The following is a 17,717-nucleotide window of genomic DNA, read 5'->3' on the forward strand; positions in this document are numbered from 1 at the left end:
CAGTAACACATTTTTATTTGTTTAATTATACAACTACATTTAAAGTGTTTTTTGTGCTCTATATAGTCAACAAAGATAATGGCATTTTATTTTATTTTTTTAGTTCCCAGTGCGGTTAAGAATATTCACATTTCTTCAAATGGAATGACAAACAGCCTGAAAGTAAACTGGACACCTGGCGCAGGTGATGTTGACTCATACACTGTATCAATATTTCGTCAAAACTACCAGCTAGAAACCCAGACTATATCCAAGCATATCTACGAACATAACTTCTACAATCTGGAACCAGGAGAGCAGTACAAAGTTATGGTGCAGTCTAACAGTGGCACTTTGCACAAGAATCTCACTTCCTTTGGCAGAACAGGTAAGCACCAGTATTATGATATGTATGGTACTAAATGCCACAAAAAAATGTTATTAAAGGGACAGTAAAGCCATAATTAGACATTCATGATTTAGACAGAGCATGCAATTTTAAACAAATTTCCAATTTACTTCTATTATTTAATTAGCTTCCTTCTCTTGTTAGCCTTTGCTGAAAGGATTATCTAGGTCAGCTCAGGAGCAGCACAGAACCTAGGTTCTAGCTGCTGATTGGAGGCTGTATATATATACAGATTGTCATTGGCTCCCTCATGTGTTCAGTTAGTAACCAGTAGTGCATTGCTGTTCCTTCAACAAATGATACCAAGAGAATGAAACAAATTTGATAATAGAAGTAAAATTGTGTGTTCTACCTAAATCATGAAAGACAAAAAAATGGGGTTTCATGCCCCTTTAATCCTTACCACAACATGTTATTTGCAGTGTTTCAAGACTCACATAAGGAAAATACATGCGGTTTAAACTTAAATTAGGTCTAGTAACTTGATACATTACTATTGTTATTATAAGGATAAAAATTATAATAACTATATTTGCAATATATGTCTGGTTACTAGGAAGACACAGAATGATGAAAAGAGCATTGATAATACAAACAAGCAACTGCCAAGTTAATGTCTTTATATAAATATATGTCAATAGCTATACTATTCATCACTACAACTGACCTTATTTTCATAAACAGGCCATTCTGCACATCTCAGAGGGTATCATTTTCTTGGTAATTTTCACTGTGATACACTTTAATTTTCTTTATATAGCAAACATCACTATAATAGACTCTACCTGGCAAACATTACTGTATCTCTCTTTAGAAGGAATATCTTACTGTGGAACTTTATTTCATATTTCACAGTAGGATATTTTCACTGTCACGCCATTTATTTTGCACTTTTATTCTTTAATACCATGCAGGCAATTATGTTTCTTTTTATGTATCAGGTAACTTTTATTAAAACAAGTAGCAGGTAATCTATGAGTTACCCTTTTCATATAACCATTATAGCAAACATAACATTTTGAGCTACTAATAAAAGTAACCAGAAACTTAAATATCAAGGGTAAATGTAAGTATTGGTGGTTGAACTCATCTTCTATTGTTTTTTTCTGTCTTTATTGTTTTGAATGCCTCTTCTACCTTCCCTATCTGTTTCCTGCAATGACATAGATCAAATGGACAGTAGAAAGTCAGTATTATCCAGCACTAACGCCAATGGTCTGAGCTCCAGGGAGTAACCACCAAACTCCCAAATATTAGTAAAGAAAATAAAGAATGGAAGCTCACCAGTATGCCAAAAAAGTGATTTACTTTATTGTAGAGACAGCAGGGTCCAGTAACCACGACGTTTCGGTGGCAGTATGCCCCTTAATCATGTGCAAAATTCCCCCGAAACGTCGTGGTTACTGGGCCCTGCTGTCTCTACAATAAAGTAAATCACTTTTTTGGCATACTGGTGAGCTTCCATTCTTTATTTTCTTTATAGATCAAATGGACCTCAGTTTAGGCCGATGGCATAGTTTAAGTTTTTTGGGGGTGACACTAATGACTGGGGGTGCTTAGCATCCTCAGCACTTTCTAGAACTCAGATGTAGCACAGACTGAAAAACAAGGAAGTTGAATGAAGAACTTTTTGCAATCAGAATACATATTTACTTTTGTAGTACTCCTGCTAAATAAAACTGCTAAAGAAAATGCATTGGGAGGATTTGTAGAATGACCCTAAGGGATATTGATGGTGCATTGTAAGATTATTATCGAAGATATATTTGAATAGTGGAAAAGTTCATAATCATTATGTCACAAGTACAAATTTTATGTGAGGTGGTAGAAATATAAAAGAACAGTTTTAATATACCAATAGCAACATTTGTTTCAATGTTAAATACAATGTAGACAATTTTTACCACATGGGTATATGACATTTTTCTTGCTATCTCCTTTCTAGTCCCTGCTGCTGTTCAGAAGTTGTCTGCAGATAATGTGTTCAGCAGTCACCTATTGGTAGTTAGCTGGCAAAAAGCCCATGGTATTGCTGACAGATATGAGATCCTTCTCCTCACCGACCAGGGGATTCTCATACATAATAAGTCTGAGCCAGCTACCTCAAAAACACACAAGTTTGAAGATTTAGTACCAGGCAAAAAGTACAGAATCCGAGTGTTAACTGTCAGTGGAGGCCTCTTTAGCTCTGCAGAAGAAACAGAAGGACAAACAGGTAAGACAGTATCTGTAGTAGCAGATAAATCCTCATACTGAGCTTGTCAGATCAAATCCCTACACATACTTCTGCCTTAGACCTCTAATTATTAATACATTACTCGTGATTTCATTTCCCATCCATATGTTTCTCAACATAGAAATAGACTCTGTAAAAATGAAAAATAAATAACCTGTGCTAATCAAGGATTTTCTCCAAAAACACCAAAGACTCTGTTTTAATAGAATTTTCTATTCTGTATACAAACATCACTTTACTTTCCCTTAGGTCTGTTTTCTTCACCCACTTTCTCCATAAAATATAAAAAAGAGTGGGATATAGCCTACTCTCCTGTTCATAACTATTACCAAGACATGTAAAAAGTATGTGTCAGGTTTGTTAATCCCATTTTGGTACAAATGTTCTTCGTTATTATATCTATTACAAATGAAATATTTTTTCTGTCCTTTTGTCCATTCCATTCAGCTAGTTTCTACTGTTAAAATATCAGCTGACCACTCTCAATTATCATAAAGTAGTTCTTGTGTAGTTGGTCCATAGAATATATATCCACCAGGTGATATGTCTTTGAATAGTATGTGTTCTCATTAACTAAATGAATATTGTTTTGTGACTGCTACTATTAGATTATTCTCCATTAAATATTGTGCATATTTGCAGTCCCAGCAGCTGTAACTGGTCTGAAAATCACAGGAAATAGCACAGAGAGTTTGTCATTCACATGGAACCCATCAGAGGGAGAGCTGGACTTTTATTCCATATACCTGTACAATCCAGACAATACTCTTCATGATAGGAAATCTGGGAATCAGATTCTACAGCACTGTTCATTCCAAGGGTTACTGCCAGGCCGCCTGTACAAAATGGTTATTGTGACTCACAGTGGATCATTAACTAATGAGTCTGCAATACATGGGAGGACAGGTAAGGATGACATATTTTTACAATGCTTTAGAGTAGTATGTTGTATGTATAGTGTTCTTATTAGCACTAAAATATTGGGAAAACAGAAAAAAACATTCTATTAAAAGATTCATAATAGGCTCATTGGTGCTCTTACCAAAAATGACAGATACACAGAATCATTAACCTGTTTTATTATAAGACATTATGAACATGAAGATTTATAGAGTTATTATACAGTCACAGTATAATCAACGTATTTTATCCAGGTGGAACATAAAGATAAATGCTTTTTGATATATAGTTGAGTCAATTTGGGAAATTATGTAAAAAATGTATTACTATACATAGGTTCTCATTTTAAGTCACTTCATGTTTTCAGCTGTAGTCGGTTTCTGTTACAGTGGATTGTTAGCACAGATGCATCACTTATTGTATATTCTTTTCTTCTCTAATGAAACTGTAAGATAGACAATCATAGCTTAAAAAATAGTATTGCCTTTTTATGTGTGATTTGCCTCATCTACTGAAAATACAGCTCTCTATTATTTAAAATTAATTATTAAAAGCTAGTCATATATTCCCAAATATCCAGTTAAATTAATAATATATTTAATATATGTAATCATTTGTTTCCCAGTACCAGCCCCAGTGAGTCTCCTGCAAGCATCAAGCAAAAACTCTTCAGATAGTCTGTGGTTTACATGGGCCCCTGCACTGGGAGATCTGGATTTGTATGAATTGATCCTCTATAATCCCAATGACACGGAGAAAGAAAAAAGGCAAGGCGCTTACCTGACAGAGTGCCATTTTGAAAATCTAATTCCAGGCAGGCAGTACACACTCGTTATAATCACCCACAGTGGCGACTTAACCAACAAAGTCACTGCTGATGCAAGGACAGGTATGAACTTTTATTATGTAATTTAAGTATGAATTTAATTTTGTGCGTCCACCAATCAACCTGTCATAGCATTTATCTCAATCCGACGAAAGGCAGTAAATGAATTTTATTGTAATTTCAAATACAGCGGCAAAGTCACTAAGGGATTCTCGTAAACATTTTTTTAGACTCTGGTTTCTAAATTAAATCAAATTTTGCAGTCTGACTTCATACTTGTAAATTTGCCATATCCAGTGTGCCAAAAAGCTAATAATCGTATTTGTAATTTTTTTTAAAAACATTTTGCAAATGAATGAAGCTGAATCTTATTCCAATACAAGGAATATGTTTAACAGAAAGACCTTGATGATGAAAATACAATGATATACCTATTAGCTACACCTACCATAGGGTATGCAAGACATCCGGAGTGGATTAAACAGTACAAGTTAGCACCACTTGATAATTAAAATATTTAAGCATGAGGTGTGTGTACTTATTGTGAAGCATTTAAATGTTTACATTACATGTGTAGAATATACCACAGTGTTCATTGCATTTATGTGTGAGAACGTTATGCACTTGCATTGTTAAACACGCACACAACAGTATTAATGTAATTACAGTATTTTCTTATATATATATATATATATATATATATACAGCAACTATAACATTTTAATTAAAAAGCACATTTTAACGAAGTAAAACGTAATAAAGAGGGACTATATTTCTGACATCCCCATAAGCAAAATAATATTTTAAAAATGGTTTATGGAAAGTTTACTGGCACTTTTTTTTCATTGAAGTTGTACATATGCATCGGGTTTGGTGTATGAATCATATGGCACCAGATTTTGAGTGATGTTTTTAAAAGGATGTGTGCTTTTTGTGTTTACGCTAACTCAATCTGTTAGGGGGATAACACCCACACATTGTATGAACTTTTAATGAAAACTGTTTTTAATTAAAATCATCATATTTTTAGTCAGATTTGTTTGGTTTATTTAAATTGTTCTTATCATTTAATTTACTCATTAATTATTAAAATAATAAAAAAGATTTTTTGTTATCCTATTAAAAGCTCCACAACAACCAAGTTCTGTTTCATTTGCTGATGTAAAGAACACTTCTCTATCTATAACTTGGCTGGGGCCCCCAGACTGGACAGACTATGATGATTTTGAGCTAGAGTGGGCCCCAAAAGATCCACTGGTGGTCTTCAATCCATATAGCATTGGAAAGTCTAAGGGACGAATCGTAAATGGACTTCATCCTGGACGTCTGTATACGTTCTTTGTGAGAACTGTAAGCGGAACTGCAAAGAAGACGCTGAGCTTCCCCATTAAAGGGATTGTGAGAACAAGTAAGGACATTCTTCATTCTACCCTGTTTCATTGAGAAATTATAAGGCATATAATCATTTAGGAAAAATATAATTACATTTTTGACATGTTTGATGCCATTTAGTGGTCAAGACATATTCAGACTCCCAAGAATACCCCAGTATGCTTTCATGGAAAGGTTTTAATAAATATATGGAAAAAAAAAATATATATATATATATATATATATACTGTATATATATATATAAAATTGTATGTATGTATATTTTTAGTAGGTATACCTAAAGGGACATTTGTATTGTTTTAAAAGATAGATAATATTACCCATTCCCCAGTTTTGCATAATAAGCACTGCTATATTAATATACTTTAATATACTTTTTACCTCTGTGATTATCTGGTTTGTAAGCCTCTGCAGAATGCCCCCTTATTTCAGTTCTTTTGACAGACTTGCATTTTAGCCAATCAGTGCTGACTCTTAAAAAACTCCACAGGAGTGAACACAATGGCATCTATATGACAAACATGAACTAGCAGTGTTGAACTGTCAAAATATAAGATAAGAGGCAGTTCAACGGCTTAGAAAATAGCATATGAGCCTACCTAGGTTTAGTTTTCCACAAAGAATGCCAAGAGAGCAAAGCAAATTTGATGATAAAAGTAAATTGGAAAGTTGTTTAAAATTGCAGGCCCTATTGGAATCCTGAAACTTTAATTTTGACTAGACTATTCCTTTTAAGCATTGATGTAAAGGACAACTATTGTATGTGAAAAATAGGACATAAAGTAGTGCAGTTCTACCAGTTAATTTAGAGATTACAGCTAATCCATTGCTATTTGTTTTGCTTTAGAACCAGACAAAATAAATCATCTTCACTGCCGGCCCCAGAACTCAACTGCTATATCTTGCTCATGGACTCCTCCAGACTCAGATTTTGATGGTTACAGCATTGAGTGCAAAAGAATGGGTACAGATGAAGTTGAGTTCTCCAAAAGGATTGAGAAAGATAAATCTATGCTAACAATCATGACACTAGTACCACACAAGAAATATGTGGTGTCAATTAAAGTGCACTCTGCGGATATGACGAGTCAGGTTGTGGAGGATAGCACAATTACTATGATAGATCGTAAGTATTAGTGATGACGCACTGAGACTAAGAGATTTTACTCAGTAGCATAATATAGGAACTTAAAGATTTGTCTTTCTGAATAGATCTTATCATTCTTATTAAGCTCATAGTACTTAAATATGTTATATAGAGAGTTTTATTCTATTGCACTTTTTCCTTTTGATTAAATGGATGGAATTAATGGGCTTATTAATGCAAAAAAAAAAATATATAGACAGCTTCTCACAGACAGCTGTTTTAAATTGGCAGTGAGTTACATTTTAACATGCTATTTAGAATTTGTGATGTCCCCCTTCACTGCCTAGCCACTTGGAAGTATGTTTTACAGTTTTCATTTTTATTATGACATAACTTTGAGAAGTGATCCATCATACACAGGTGAAATGTATTAACAAACAAGCAAAGCATATGTGTTTGTGCTTAGACCATACAGACAGAAACATTTTAAGTCTCAAGTTAGCTCTTCTGATTCTCAAACTTATACATTTACTATTTTAACAATGTTATTATTAGTGTAATAATCACCCTAGGCTCTACTGTAAATACATCCACTTTAAGGGGCCTTATATGTAAACTAGGTTGATTTTTACTTTTATGCAGCCAGAATCGAAAAATATACATTTGTCATAACTAAAAAAAAATATATTTTTTATTAAGTTATATTAAATACAAACTAGTTATGTTAAAAATGAAAAATTACTGAAATTTCGAATGGATATAAATATTATCTATGTCAGAGATAGAATATATTGCTGATACCTAAACTGCAATATAAAAGTCCTGATGCTCTGGTATTGAAAACATCAACTGTGCATGAGTCCATATAATATCAGTTGAACATGTGACCACTCAAAAACAACTAACCATTACTAAACTCCATACTAATGACTTGTTCAGTTGAATAAAATAAAATACTAGAAAAAAAAAACTATTGAAAAACAATAGCAGATGCAGCATTATGTTGTTTTTTTAAAAAAAAAAAAAAATATATATATATACTGTATATATATATATATATATATATATATATATATATATATATATATATATATAAAAAAAAAACATAAGACAGTTGAAGGACAGGATCCGGTGGATATCCTTGTTTGTCCACAACAGTAAAGCCAGCACGAAGTGATTCAAAATAACACCTTTATTGTGTCACAAACATAATGTATCGGCCTCACACAGAGGCCTTGGTCACATGTATAAAACACACACCACAGGAATGCCTGTGGTGTGTGTTTTATACATGTGACCAAGGCCTCTGTTTGAGGCCGAAATGTTATGTTTGTGACACAATAAATGTGTTAATTTGAATCTCTTCTTGCAGACTTTACTGTTGTGTACAAACAAGGATATCCACCGGATCCTGTCCTTCAACTGTCTAATGTTTTTGGCCAAATGGCCGTGCACAGAGTGGCTGTTTTTGCTGGTGAGTGCTGATCTCTCAGTACATATATATATATATATATATATATATATATATATATATAATTATATCTTAATTCAGTTTAGTTGTGGAATCATTTAAATACAGCAATAACAAACATTCTCATTAGATACAAAAGCTTAAGGTGGGAAATAAATGCACAAAATATAAACTGGCTAAGATGAAGAATGTTTGGAAGAAAGCCCCTATAAAATAATTTTATTGTAGAATTTCTCTAAAAGTATCCACACTGTTGTTTATCGAAAGTATATAACCAAGACATTATTTTGTCCATCAAACATCTATGACCGGTAACAGAAGTGTAAAAGATTATAATTAACTAATCATTTGTGTCAGACTAAATCTTTTATAGTATATGTTAGTTTAGCTATATATATAAATGTTACCTCACGTATTACAAGAATTTACCTCTGTCAATTTATTTTCAACTAACTATAGATTCACATTCACACTTCTGTCAAAGTGTCAAAAAAGTAGCAGTGTGCTTCATTAAGAAAAGTTCTTAATTTATAAATTATTCACAACCATTCCCTGTAAAATGTGATTTTCATATAATAAAATCATATTTGTGGAGGCGTAACTAGAAACCACAGGGCCCATGTGCAAGAATCTAAGAAGGAGCCCCCCACCGCCCCTCCCCCCTCCAAAAAAAGGTGAATTTAATACATTTATTTTTTTTTTTTTTACATTTAACACAGAAAAAAAATGTGAATCAGATTAAATGTCTGCAAAAGGAGGTACCCTGTGCCCAGTCTGTGAGATGGTCTGACCCCCTATTACTGTATATATATATATATATATATTGACACTATTTAACCCCCCAGTACTATATATAGTAAGTTAGTGACACAGTCTGTAATCTGCCGGTGAGATGCTGGCCTGACCCTACCCGCCCAGTACACCCCCCATACTGTATATAGTGGTACTGTATAGTGACACTGTTTACCCCCTACCCCCCCCCCATACTGTATATAGTGGTACTGTATAGTGACACTGTTTACCCCCTACCCCCCCCCCCCCCATGCTGTAGTAACAAGGTCTGTAATTTGCTGGTTCCACAAACATACACAAACACACATACATGCATAAATACACACACAGTCACATACACACACACCATACACACACATAAACACCAATGAGTAAAACAGAAACACTAACCCCTGTAGTCATGTCACACTCACATGATATCAGTGCAGGCAGTGGTAGGTTAACGTTTTTTATTTAAAAAAAATATATATATAATTTTTTTTTTTTTTAAAGCTGGGCCCCCACCCTCAGGAGCCCAGTCGCACCTGCGCCCTCTGCACCCCCTGTAGTTTCGCCCCTGTTTGTGATTTAAATAGTAAGTGGGAGAGGCTTTAAATTACTGGTTAGTATTAGAAAAATTATACTGGTTGTCAGTTTTAATGGACATAATAAAAGATGGGAAGAAGCATAATTATCTTAAAAAGAGAAATATATGTTTAGTCCATAAACATATCCACTTCCCAGAAGGGTTTTGTTAACACTCAGGTTAGATAATGGCTGTCAAAACTAAATAAATATTTATTTTCCCTAGAAGAATATTCTATTATTTTGTTTTTGCTTTTTTTATTGGATCGTTAATCTAACAAATAGATTTATAGTATTCATTGTATACTTGCGTAACCATTTTTTACCCATAAATCTCAAGTTACTGCAGTTAAATTCCAAATTCAGGACACAGTGTTTTTTGCTTCATAATATGTGTAATGTTTTTCACACAAATGATTTATTCTCAATCTACCAACATTTTTAGATGCTGTTACAACTGTTACAAAATTATGCCGTTATCACATTTCGCTGTCTAGTATGTGCTCTAATAATTATCCTTATTGTGTGAAAACAATAGTATGTGTAATTCTGCTGCTACGTGTATTTTGCTCCTTTGTTTTTGATTGTAAAATAACGCTTGATCATTTATTTCAGGACCGCCTCCACCACCTCTTCATATCAGAGTGAATAAAAAAGACGTGTTCATTAGCAAATCATCAATTCACTTCAACTTTAATTGCAGTTGGTTTAGCGATACCAATGGAGCTGTCAAATTTTTCACTGTCATTGTTTCAGAAGCAGATGGTAAATGCCTGATTTACTTATACAGTACCTATCTCTATCCCCTATGTCAAGGACAGCTTAACCTCAGAACGGTTTGGCTTTAATTTGAGCCTACTTAATGTTAATATGACTATTTCAGATATGTTTTTGTTACATTAATTGTAACATCTCAAATAGTGGAATTGCTTATTAGTGTACAATATACTGTGTTGCACTTTACATTTAATATAAACAGTAATAACTTGCTGAAAGACCGCTAGTAGAATTAATTAACTGTCAAATGCACAATAAAAAGAAAATGCAATAGCATTTACTTTAAATACAAAATGAGCAGTAAAATATTTTCTATCAAATTACAAAATGAATCTAAGTTTCCCTCCATCTGTATCATGTGACAGCCATCAGTCAATCACAAAATGCATTTATGAAAATACTGTGTACTTTTGTACATGCTCAACAGGAGTTGAAGCCTCAGAAAGTGTGCATATATAAAGACTGTTCATGTCTTGATAATGGAAGTATATTGGAAAGTTGTTTTTTTTTTTAATTCTGTGCTTTATCTGAAATATTAAACTTTAATTTTTACTTTAGTGGCCCTTTAAGTTTTGGGGCTATGTGCATCTCTTTTTCCTGGGCCCATTTAAAGGGTAGATTACAAGTGGAGTGATATTTAGCTCTCCTGCTCGAACGTAAACACCGCTAGAAGTAATCTTTTTGTGGGCGTTTTACAAGTTGAAAGTAAATTTTTTGCGCAAGAGCAAAACCCAACATGTGCTAACTTCAGGACCTCAGTACTTTTTTAGACTTCAATTGAGAGCGCAGTTGAAAAAAACTAACACTTATCACTCGCACGCTAACCCGACATGAGTTATGAATATTTCACATTTCAATATTCTTCACATACAGGAAAGTTTTATTATTTTAAATAAATATTTCTATATATATCTGTATATACCTATATAGCTATTCATATAGATATATAGGTATAGATATATATTTGACATTAACATTATCATATATATATATATATATATATATATATATATATATATATATATATATATACAAAAAAAGAACAGTGCAATGTAATCTTAAGGTGCATTATAGAAATATTAAATATAACATTTTAAAAAATTATTATTATTAATAATGATACTGTAGAAAATAAATATTTATATTCTATGTATTATTTAGAATATTTTAGTAAATCTATAATAATTATTTACATTAATTATTAATATTTTTCTATATTTTATATTTAATAAATACATAACTCACCCATAGATAACTCGGGTTAGCACAAATGAAGAATTAGTGTACTCCTGTCAGGTTTGCGCAACTTTTTTTTTAGCCCTAACCTTTTACTCGAAGTCTTCATTCGCAGTAACATGACACACGTTAAATTTGATTCCACTCAAGCGAACATGATTACTTTCAACCTGCAATACGCATGCAAATTAACGTGCCCGCAATATACCAGCCTCTTCTGCTCTCCTGGTTTCTTCAACAGCGCGTCACAGGCCATTGAACTATATGTAGCGTGCTCCCGCTCTGGGTAAAGCTGTCGGCTGCATTACCCAGCGCAGGAGAACGCTACATGTAGTTCAACGGGACGACCGATTGCCCTGTGATTAGACAGCACGCTTGTGACGTGCTGTTAAAGAAATCAGAAGACCAGAAGAGGATGGCGAGGAAGGTAAGGTGAGTATGGGTTTGGGGGGTTAAATCTTTAAAATCCTTTTTCCTAATATATTATAGACCCTAGAAGTATCTTCATTCTATCCATGACAATGCAACACATGTATAACCAAAGCAAAGGTAAAAATTCAAAGCTCAAAAGTGACAGATTCTCTATAATTGACGTTGAAAGTGTAGTGACTGTTCAACTTTATAAAGAATAAATGGAAGGTTGTTCAAATCTTATCCATAATCTGTAATAGTCCAGAAAATATATGATGCAGAAATTTGTATCAAGGCTTTTCCTCACAACAACTGTGCAATGAAAAACCTTTCAGTCATTTGCATGGATACATCATGCTGAATTTGCTAGATATGTTTTGAGTAGCTTGAACTTCATACTTACAATAAGAAACGTGTTTGAAAAAGCTGCTATTTTCTGAAATGGACACAAAATATTACTGTTGTCAATGCATCTGAATTATTCAAATGCATTAATGTAATATTAATAAAGTATAAAATCAACATTTATTGAAGTAAATACCATTATTTTTAATACTATTCTGAAACTCCTTGACTTGGCTATTTTACTTTTTTTTTAATCATCTGAGCATGTTTCCTTTTGCTTTACCCTCAAATCATATCTTATAGGAACTGACAATCTCAAACCAGAGTCAAGCCACCCTTTGCCGTCATATGCTGATTATAAGAAGAATAATACTATAAAAATATATCAAACAAACTTCTTTGCAAGCAGATGTGCTGAGAACCCTGACTATAACATCCAGACTTTCAAAATTAAGTTGGGCGGCGAGATGGAAAATTTAGGTGGAAAATGTGATCTTAACCAGAATAAATACTGTGATGGGCCCCTGAAGCCTCGGACAGCCTACAGGTCAGATTTACTGCGGTTGGTTGATTTCAGCCACACATTGTAAGCTGCTGGCTTTACCTATGCATTTGTTAGACATTAAAGAATCAAAGTGTCTTACACAGAGTGTTGACATATTAGCCAAGTCATGCAGGAAACACATGAACAAAGTTCTTTACAAACCTGTCAATGTATAACTTCAAAGCCTGGGCATTACAGAGCCTGCTTCATCTCTTTCACACGTTGAGCAAAAATCGGATGTAGATTAAACTGGAACAGAAAGGTTTTTTATGACACAAACATGACCAAGAAAACGGTTACTCCGTTTCTGATGCTGGCTCTTTTTTTTATTTTACACTAAACCAGTGGAGTTTTGCTACTTTTTTAAATGGTCCCTTCAAATCATGAGTAAATATTGTGGGAGGGGGGAATCTTACTTAAACAAGACACACAAATATGTTTTCTATGCTCTAAGTCAAGTTCTTTAAAAAGTAAATACATCGTCATTCTGTTCTTTGAGATGCATTATTTTACTCATATCTTGCAACAGTATAACAATTGGGAAGTATCTAATTTTAATATGAATATAAGTTAAACAGTATATCCATTAGTTCCTATTTCTTGGGCTTTGCTTTCATGAGAGTTTGATATAAATGAGAGAAGAGTGGTTTATTCCTACTTGCATGGGCAACCAAAAAGAATGAGCTTTAAAACTTTCATTTTCTTCTTATAGTGGGCCCTGATCCCCCTGTTTCTGCTCGAGCCTTCAGGCTCGCCGGAAACAGCAGTTAAGAAGCAGCTGTCTTTAGACCGCTGCTCCTTAAAGGGACAGTCTAGTCCAAAACAAACTTTCATTATTCAGATAGGGCATGTCATTTTAAAAATGTAAAAAAAATAAATAAAAATCGGCCCCAATGAATCAAGAAATGTAGGGGAAAAAAACCTAACACCCTACTTGAGCACAAACCCGATTTCATATTCTCATGTTCGCTAACCCAACATAAAAATATAAATATTTCACATTCCAATGTTCTTCACATACAGGAATATGTTCTATTTATTTATAAATAAAAATTTCTTTATATAGCTGATGTTATTTTGGTACAATATATATATATATACATATATACAGTATATAATTATATATAGATTAAGTTATATATATATATATATATATATATATATATATATATATATATATTAGAGCTGCGCATCTTCACCTGTCTCACGATTCGATTCGATTACGATTATCATCGTAACGATTCGATACGATTCGATTCTACGATGCATCGCGATGCATCACGATTACTGCACTATTTCTGCCCAATTTTTAAATTTTTCAGAAAAAAAAATTCAAGAAGTCAAAGTATTGAAATAAACTCTTTTTTTATTTTATTAGCTCAAAAAAGGACACTCTTCCTGTGGCAAAGTCTGAACACAGCAGACAACAACAGTTTATAGAACAGTAAATACTAAATGGCAATTGTTGTATTGGTTTGGAAACAATATTATGGCATCAAACTGTAGTTACAGAGTACGTAGTGTAAAAAGTGCAGTGCTCACAGTGTACTTCTTCAGTAAAAGAAAATATTTAAATGTATATATTATATATTAGTAAGTAGTACACTATACACTTGTAAAGAAACATGAACAACAAATAAATGTCTAACCTATCTATGTTGGTTTTAATTTAATTTCTTTACTTACTTAGTAATAATAATATAATAGACATTAAATTAAAACCCAAATAGATAGGTTAAGCTTAAGTTACCACCATAATACCTTATTTGTGTGAAAATTGTCCTCAGAAAACAAAACATAAATCCCTTATAGGTACAAAATTACAGGTGCAGTCCACTGTGCCTTCATGACTGTCAATTTGTGGCAAACAAACATCACGTGAAGAATCTGGAACACAACACAAAAGCACAGAGTGTGCACACAACACACATGTGATTGTGACATATACAATTAGTTTACACAGTTACAGACTTACAATAGTACTAGAGACTGAGAGAGAGACATTTAAAACAAGTAGCATTGAACTGAACTACTATAACTACAGTTTCTTCTTGATGATTATATTATCTTTATGGGATCACAAATATAATTAGTTAGTTATTAGTTACTGTTAAAGCAGTACTACACACAACTGAATAGTGACTGAGTCTGTCACTGAACAGTACACAGCAGTCACACACAAACAAACAATACATAAAAAAGGACACAGACATCAAGGAGTAAATCATGGTGAAGAAAGGGTGGCACGCCACTCACCTGAGGTGTGTGTGCTTTATTTTTGTATTGTGCTGTTGTGTGTGGCACTGTGTGTGTGCTGTACTGTCTGTAGTGTACAGTATATTTGTGATCCAATAAAGATTTACTCAAGGTTTACTCAAGGCTTTTCCTTCCCCTATAGTGGGGTTTGGCTTCAGTCTCACTCTCTGCATAGTGCACTCATAGACAGTTAGACAGTCACACTCACTAGACACTCAGACACTAGAGACACAGTGGGACACACACACAAACAAAAACATTCAATGGCACCACAGTCAGCCACAGTCACACTCACACTCATAGACACTTAGACAGTGACACTGGGACAGACACACAATCACATACAAACAAAAAAATTCAAAGGCAGTTAATACACTCATCTCACACACACTCATAGAGAATGAGATACATACAAACTTTTCAAACTGGCACTCACTCACAGACACACTCACACACTCATAAAGAGACAGTTAGACACTGCAGTACACACATTGTTATTGTTAACTGGTTGGTTATATTCGGTTAACCCCTACAGATCTGCCTGGGAGTGGGTGGGATGGCATTTGGGATTGGGAATTGGGATCATAAACAAAAACATATGATATCTTTCTTAAAGGGTCTATTTAAAATAGACAATTTTTTAGTGTGAATGAATAATATTAATAATCCCTTATGCAGTGTGCACTATGCACTCACTGCATTGCAAACAATACAGGGGTGTGCTGTAACAATAGCACAACATCTACAAAACAGAGCACTTCCTGATTGGCAAACATCACAGTAACACTAGAAGTAGTAATAGACATTATACAAGAAGTAGCATTGAACTACTAGATTTACTAACTTTGATTATCAATATCTTTATGGGATCACAAATATATTGTTACACAACACACACACAGTCACAGTCACACACAGTCAAACAATACCAAAAAAAACACACATAATAAAAAGAGTGAATCATGGTGAAGGGTGACACTGACTGACACGCACACATGAGGTGTGTGCAGTTGTGTGTTGTTTCTTTTGTATTGTGTGTGTGTGTGTGTGACTGTGACAGAGTGACGTGGTCGGTCGTGTCGTGTAGTGTACTAATATATTTTGTGATCCAACAAAGATTTACTCAAGGTTTTAAGCTTCATTTTTCAAAAAGCTATAAGCTATATAACAGTAACAAATATAAAATAACTTAACAGTAGTCTGCACTGGGCAGTGGGGCACACAGCACTTTCTTCTGGATGTGCCAAAAAACATTAAATATTAATATTATAAACCTGAATCACTACTCAGAATTATGGAATATGTAGGTTTTTCTGTAAGAACACTAGTTGATCCACATGCTCTGGTTTGAGGGTGCTTCTTTTAGCCGTTACCACATCTCCTGCAGTGGAGAAAACCCGCTCTGCAGACACGCTTGTACCTGGGATACACAAGTATCGCTTTGACAAATGAGAGAGGAGGGGAAATATGACCTCATGTACATGCCACCATTTCAAAGGGTCTTCAGTGAGAGGCAGAGATGGGGCTTTACAATATTTCTCTATTTCCTCTTCAGCCTTGGCATAGGGGGTCTTGGGTTCTATTGTACCTTCAGTGTCAGTGAAAGACTGTCCCAGCAAAGTCATGAGAAGCGATGTGGACTTTCTTTTGGGAGGAGAAGGGTTATCCTCCTCGATGGCTGATTCTTCTTCCAGAGTTTCTTTTCCCTCAGGCAGTGGCACTTCATCCACGTTTGTCCTCCTAGATGTAACTGTACTAGTACACTCAATCTGTGTTTGAACAAAAGAATAGAAAAAATAGCATTCATTATTACCTCGAGCAGCCAGCCAGCTAATGCTATGTGTGTGCTCAGAGAGACAGTAATGCATAAATAAATGCATACAACAGCTCACATCTATTCAAGAAACATGATGCAATTAAAATTACCTCCAAGGATGCAGCCTCCTCAGTCACTCCTCTGTATATCTCCAATCTCTCCTCCTCTGTGAGAATAAAAGGCAGTCCCTTAAAACGAGGATCCAGGGCAGAGGCTGTATAAAGTATCTTCTTCTCTGCCTCACTGCTGTACCTCTTCAGGAGATCTGTTTTGATGGCATTCTTGATCTCATGGATCATGGGTGTGTCTCCCATGGTGTCTGTCATGTTCTGGAGCAGTTGTGCATTTAGAGGGGCAATGAGAGAAACAGTTGGATTGCGCTCTTCTGACATCAGTGTGGTTGCATCTTTCATTGGCTTTAATGCACTCACAGCATCCTCTGCATTTGACACATCTGTTTCGTTGAGAGTGCAGAGATCTGACTCACTTTTTCTGACTTCTGGAGACAACAATGTGGCACAGATTGCAGGTTGCTGTTCTAGGAACCTCTCGACCATGTCATATGAGCTGTTCCACCTTGTTGTCACATCAGTTATTAGCTTATGATTCTTCAGGCCAAGACATTTCTGTTTTTCTTTCAGACAGTGGTTTGCTGTAGTGCTGCGGTGAAAAAATG

The 17,717-nt window shown here is 34.3% G+C and overlaps 1 protein-coding gene across 2 annotated transcripts in view; it reads left to right on the forward strand.

Annotated features, from left to right (window-relative positions):
- Positions 1-17,717, forward strand: part of PTPRB (protein tyrosine phosphatase receptor type B) — a 238,357-nt gene that overhangs the window by 154,453 nt on the left and 66,187 nt on the right. For both annotated transcript variants that reach the window (XM_053716786.1, XM_053716787.1), the window contains 8 exons: positions 104-367; positions 2,334-2,603; positions 3,267-3,530; positions 4,150-4,413; positions 5,477-5,758; positions 6,590-6,868; positions 10,272-10,421; positions 12,729-12,972. In XM_053716786.1, coding sequence (XP_053572761.1) covers positions 104-367; positions 2,334-2,603; positions 3,267-3,530; positions 4,150-4,413; positions 5,477-5,758; positions 6,590-6,868; positions 10,272-10,421; positions 12,729-12,972 — 2,017 coding nt within the window. The remainder of the gene's footprint in view (positions 1-103; positions 368-2,333; positions 2,604-3,266; positions 3,531-4,149; positions 4,414-5,476; positions 5,759-6,589; positions 6,869-10,271; positions 10,422-12,728; positions 12,973-17,717) is intronic.

This window comes from Bombina bombina, chromosome 6, assembly GCF_027579735.1.
Source record: "Bombina bombina isolate aBomBom1 chromosome 6, aBomBom1.pri, whole genome shotgun sequence".
Classification (NCBI taxonomy): Eukaryota; Metazoa; Chordata; class Amphibia; order Anura; family Bombinatoridae; genus Bombina; species Bombina bombina.